Here is a 6,119-nt window from a genome sequence, read left to right as displayed (position 1 = left end):
GAAGGAGGAGACGAAGATTGTGGGTACATCCTCTATTGACCCAACGCCAGAGTAAAGGCCATTTCCAGAGACTATATTCAGCTTTGAGGGCACATCCAGAGAAGTTTTACCAGTATACTCGCATGTCCATCCTGACTTTTGACATGTTGTTGGAGCTCTTACGTCCTGGGCTCACCTTTCAGGACACCTGGATGAGAAAAGCCATCTCTGCTGAGGAGCGTCTGCTCCTAACCTTACGGTATGTATTCCACATTCGCAAATACTGTTTTTTTTGGGGGGATTCTTTCCAAATGTGTGGTGTCCTACTAGGTTTAATTAACTTCACTTTGACATGAAGCCACAAGCACATATCAAAGAATTTTGGCAATATTCTAGTCTATTTATTTTGTCAACTGTAAATTTGTATACTGTAAATAATGTAATAGTAAATGAAATATACACTTTGGCTTATTCCTTTGTTCGTCGTCCTCATGTTTTGTTCTTTTCCCTTTTTGTTGTATTGCAGCTTCCTGTCGACAGGATTGTCCTATGCGGGTCTACACCTGGAGTTTCTGATTGGGCGGTCGACCATTTCAGGCATTGTTAGGACAACCTGTTCCCAAATCTGGCAGAAACTACATGAAGCTGTGTTGCCGGAGCCAAAACAGGACGATTGGCTTAAAATCGCCACAGGTTTCAGAAATAATTGTGACTTCCCTAATTGCATTGGAGCTGTGGATGGGAAACATATCAGGGTGCGTAAGCCGCCGAACTCTGGTTCCCAATTCTACAATTACAAGCAGTTTTTCTCTGTAGTTCTGTTAGCAGTTGCTGACAGTAACTACAGGTTTGTAATTGTAGACATTGGGGCCTATGGGCGAACTGGAGACTCTAGGGTCTTCAATTCGTCCATAATGGGTCGGCGGCTACGTGACAACCAGTTGAACCTCCCACCACCACAACAACTCCCAGGCTCCAATGCGGAAGCAGTGCCTTTTGTTTTTGTTGGAGATGAGGCCTTCCAACTGTCGAGGCACGTCATGAGGCCTTACCCCAGGCGCAACCTTGACCACCGGCGGAGGGTGTTTAATTTGAGACTTGCCAGGGCACGGAGACTGGTTGAGTGCGCCTTTGGGATTCTTGTGGCCAAATGGCGTGTTCTTCAGTCTGCCATCCAGCTGAGTGAGGCTACAATCAATGAGGTGATCAAAGCCTGTGTCATTCTCCATAATTTCACAAGAATACATGATTGTTCCTCTCCAAATTTTGAAGATAACCTCATGAACAATGTTCCTAGGCCTACCCCATATGTCCCTCCTCCGCGTCGTCCACTTTCTGGACTGAGAGTTCGTGATATCTTTACAAATTATTTTCTGACTCCTCAAGGTGCTATTCCCTGGCAAGACTATGCCTTTTTGCATGTGTAATTAATTAGCTCTATAAAGTATGTGTTAATCAAGTTTCCAACTGTGTGTGTTGTATTTTCTTATTTCACATATGGTTATCAGCATATCATGTGTGTGTGATGGAAGAATGAATCCAGCGCATACAGACGGTGATTGGTAGTAATAAAACGTTTTACTGAATAACTTTTTTTACTTTCTAGGTTCTGTTTTTTTCAGAACCTTTTTTTGGCCTTATAAAGGCCTATTTTTCTTTTTATCCAAAAATAGCGAAAACAACCACAATAAAACATGCTCTGTAGTGACAATACAAGCCTAAATATTGTATCCAAATCATATTAAAAACAAAATAACAAAAGTTTAAAGTAACATTAAAAAAAAACAAACAAACAAAAAAAAAATTACAAGTCCTGGTAGGTTGGGGCAGGAGAAGTAGCTTGCTCATTGTCTGCATCAGGTGGCATTTGTAGGGCCAATTGTCCAGCACCCTGTGCAGATGTTGTAGTGGCCTGAGGGACATTTGCCAAGCTATGATGCTGGGAACTTGGAAGAGTGGGGCGAGGATTTGGTAGATACCCCTGCTGGTGATAACCATATTGCCGGGAATCATAACCCAACCCAAAATGACCATATTGTCCATACCCAGGTTGGGACCAGCCTCCAGCACTGGGTGTGGACAAGTGGCCATATTGGGATGGTTGAAGATATCCCGCCATATGTTGCTGAGGTGGCCATTGTGTGTTTGATGGGGGTTGGGGCTGAGGTGTTGGCTGTCGTGGAGGGGGTGCTTCAGATCCTTGTTGAGCTGCCAGGCCTTGTAATCTCTGAGGCCGCAGAACATTTTCAGGTGACATCTGCCACTGTTCAATCATATGCATGAGATTGTATGGGTTATTTGGGGGGGTGCATGCGTCAACAAGGATCTGAAAACACCCTCTCACACGAAGCCTTAACTCACGCTCTAGGGACTTTAAGTAATGGGCCATGCTCCTGGTAAATCCCTCCTCCCCATCATCGTCTCGAACACGGGCCAAGTAGCTCAGGACCCCAGCATCCACGTTTTGGCGCCTTTGGAGCAATTCTCTTCTGCGGCGTGCACGCTGTGGTCTGCCTGCAGTCTGTGGGGATGGAGCCAGGGCAACAGTTGGGCTGCTGCTATTTCCAGGGTCATCCTGGCTAGGTGGTGGTGCTGCTGATGAGGCTGCTGCAGAAGAGGCAAAATGTGGGTCCTCAGGGTGTGGGACGGAGGCAGATGGAGCTGCCTGACCAGATGAGGATCCAGGAGGGATGGAGCCAGAGGGAGCATCAGATGGACCAGCCACCTCTTCAACTTCCCCAACTGGGTCAATGACAAGTTCCGAGTCAGACCCTGTCTCCCTGTCAGTGAGGTTAGACTGAGTTCTGAAAAAGAAAAAATGTTTTAGGTCCACAAATAATACAAAAACCAAAAAATAAACAAAAAATATTGTTACTTACGGCCTGAGGTCCATGCTGGGATTCAGAAAGTTGAGTCGGTCAAAATATATGTATTTTTTTTTTTGGGGAGGTGCCCCGGCTCCACTTCTCTCCCGCTGCTGCCTCTCCCTCCTGTACTGGTCGCGGATACTCCGCCACCTTGTTGTAACATCACCCACTGAAACAACAAAAAATACACACATTCTTTAGGGTATGTGCACACGTTGCGGATTTCTTGCAGAAATTTCCTGAAGAAAACCGGAAATTTTCTGCAAGAAATCCGCATTTTTTTTTTTGCGTTTTTTTTGCGGTTTTTTTGCGTTTTTTTAGCATTCTGCAAGCGTAATTAGCTTGCAGAATGCTAAAGTTTTCCAAGCGATCTGTAGCATCGCTTGGAAAACTGACTGACAAGTTGGTCACACTTGTCAAACATACTGTTTGACAAGTGTGACCAACTTTTTACTATAGATGCAGCTTATGCAGCATCTATAGTAAAAGATAGAATGTTTAAAAATAATAAAAAAAATAAAAAAATGCTTATACTCACCGAGACATCTCATCAGCGGCGTCCGTTCGTCTTCCTATAGCTGGTCTGTGCGCACAGGACCTTCCGTGACGTCACGGTCACGTGAGCGGTCACATGACCGCTCACGACCAATCACAGGACAGTGACGTCATCGGCAAGGTCCTTCGCCGCACATCAGCTACAGGAACCGAAGCGGCAGCATGCAGTGGAGGCGGGAAGACATCGAGGGTGAGTATATCGCTATTTTTTATTTTAATTCTTATTTTTTGACCACTTATATGGTGCCCAGTGCGTGGAGGAGAGTCTCCTCTCCTCCACCCTGGGTACCAACCGCACATAATCTGCTTACTTCCCGCATCGTGGGCACAGCCCCGTGCGGGAAGTAAGCAGATCAATGGACCCCTAGGTGTGCGGAATCCCCTGCAATTCCGCATTTTAATGAACATGTTGCTTTTTTTTCCGCGATGCGATTTTTTCGCGGTAAAAAAGGCTACATTTGCACAAAAAATGCGGAATACACTTAAAATAATGGGAGGCATATGTAAGCGTTTTTTTCGCGTTTTTATCACGTTTTTATAGCGAAAAAACACGAAAAAACGCGAAAAATACTTAACGTGTGCACATGGCCTTAGGCCATTAATCAGTGAGCTCACAAAAGGTGGAACTGACTACAGAGATTTAAGTGTAGCATCCAAATAGGCCTTTGTGGACAAGATTTAATCTTAAATATACCCAAAAAACACAATTAGCAAGCAAAGCCACAAGGACAGAGTCTACTAACCTCTATCACAGAAAGGACAAATAATGGGAAACACTGTTAGTAAGTAAAAGGGACACCTATTCTAAACATTAATGAAATCCGTTTCTCATGTACAACACCATGTATCTACTGGTGGGCTTTCTAGTTCCTTCATGACTATTTACTAAATTCGTGAAGAGAAATTCAAAGTAGTAAGGGCCTGATAATTCACAAGAACATTACATTTCAAACATGGGTGTACTTACTTATCTGTCGCTGTGCCTGACGTGGCTGCTGGTCATAATGTGGGAAGAGGGCCACACACACGCTCCTCCATGCTGCCTCTTTTTGTGCCCTGTTGGCATAATTAGGGTCTCTTTGGTCCCAGAGGACAGGCCTCTCTTGGACCAAAATTATGAGCATGTCCGCGTTGACAATGTTTGCCATGCTGAATATCACTCCGTGGAGGCGTGCAGCAGACTTCCGGGCTCACTGTCTGGCTTTTTCAGCTAATTAGCATGTCTCACCTGCATGATTGAGGCCTTTGGACATTTCAGGACATCTGCCAGTAAATCCGTATTTCGCGCAAGGCACACGCATGGTCCGTAAGCATTCCGTATTATACGCTCTCCCATAGACTTGCATTGGCGTATTTTTTGCGCGATACGCTGACAAACGCAGCATGCTGCGATTTTCTGCGCCCGTACAACTCCGTAAATTACAGATCCGTAATATACGCCTTATAGGACTAGACCCATTGAGAAGCATTGTGCCGTATGTAATGCGAGTTTTACGTACGTAGTTTTTGCGCTCTTACGTACGTAAAACACGCATGTGTGACCCCGGCCTAATACTCTGGCCTCTCAGCGGATCCTACTTAATAAATTGATTTTAATTGAATATGTTATTAAAATAAAAATAGGAATATAAGGTCTAGAAGTTTCTTCTAATACAGTTTCATGGGTCCTGATTAAGGCTAAGTGCACACGTTGCAGAATTGCCACGGAAATTTCCGCGGCAATTCTGCAGCTCCTGCCGCGGGTATATCGCATGCGGAATTGGCATGCATATTCCCGCAGAAAACTAGCGTTTTGCAAGCATAATTAGCTTGCAGAATGCTAGCGTTTTCCAAGCGATCTGTAGCATCGCTTGGAAAACTGATTGACAGGTTGATCACACTTGTCAAACATAGTGTTTGACAAGTGTGACAAACTTTTTACTATTGATGCTGCCTATGCAGCATCAATAGTAAAAGATAGAATGTTAAAAATAATAATAAAAAAAAAATGGTTATACTCACCTTCCGTAAACAGCCGATCTCCTCAGCTGCTTCCGTTCCTATAGATGGTGTGTGCAGGACCTTCGATGACGTCGCAGTCACGTGACCGCGACGTCATCGCAGGTCCTTCACACACACCATCTATAGGAACGGAAGCGGCCACGTGCACCACTGAGAGGCGGGAAGGCTCCGGGGTCATCAGAGCGTGAATATATCACGATTTTTTATTTTAATTCTTTTTTTTTTTTAACAATTATATGGTACCCGGTCCATGGAGGAAAGTCTCCTCTCCTCCACCCTGGGTACCAACCGCACATGATCTGTTTACTTCCCGCATGGTGGGCATAGCCCCATGCAGGAAGTAAGCAGATCAATGCATTCCTATGTGTGCGGAAAAGCGAAAAATCTGCTACGTGTGCACACAGCCTAATAGTTGGATGGTGCCCTCTGTACAATGCATTACCTTGGTAATTTCATATGTATCAAGGCTAAATATGTGACAACTCTTTATTTTCTGTGTTGAGATCTCTTACTGTATTAAAGTCTATTCCAGATATGTCAATAAAATGATGTTGTGTTCTACAGAACGCTTACCTTTCTTTTTATGTACTTATGTCATACACATGCTACTTATTAAAAAAAAACAAAAGCTCAGAAAGCTGTAAGGTATTGAAATAACTAATCTTTACCTTACAGAGCTCCTGGGTCTTCACCAGTCTCTGCATTTCCTGCTTTATC

General features: G+C 44.2%; 1 protein-coding gene across 1 annotated transcript; it reads right to left on the bottom strand.

Annotated features, from left to right (window-relative positions):
• Window positions 1-1,540: 1,540 nt before the first annotated feature.
• On the bottom strand, window positions 1,541-3,115 carry LOC143810154 (uncharacterized). The gene is made up of 2 exons (XM_077293038.1): window positions 2,859-3,115; window positions 1,541-2,783 (listed from the first exon to the last, which is right to left on the bottom strand). The coding sequence occupies exons 1-2, from the start codon at window positions 3,038-3,040 to the stop codon at window positions 1,784-1,786; spliced, it is 1,182 nt and encodes a 393-aa protein (XP_077149153.1). The 5' UTR covers window positions 3,041-3,115; the 3' UTR covers window positions 1,541-1,783.
• Between the last annotated feature and the right edge of the window lie 3,004 nt (window positions 3,116-6,119).

Source organism: Ranitomeya variabilis, chromosome 2 (genome assembly GCF_051348905.1).
Source record: "Ranitomeya variabilis isolate aRanVar5 chromosome 2, aRanVar5.hap1, whole genome shotgun sequence".
NCBI lineage: Eukaryota > Metazoa > Chordata > Amphibia > Anura > Dendrobatidae > Ranitomeya > Ranitomeya variabilis.
This window is presented reverse-complemented; position numbering and strand designations above follow the sequence as displayed.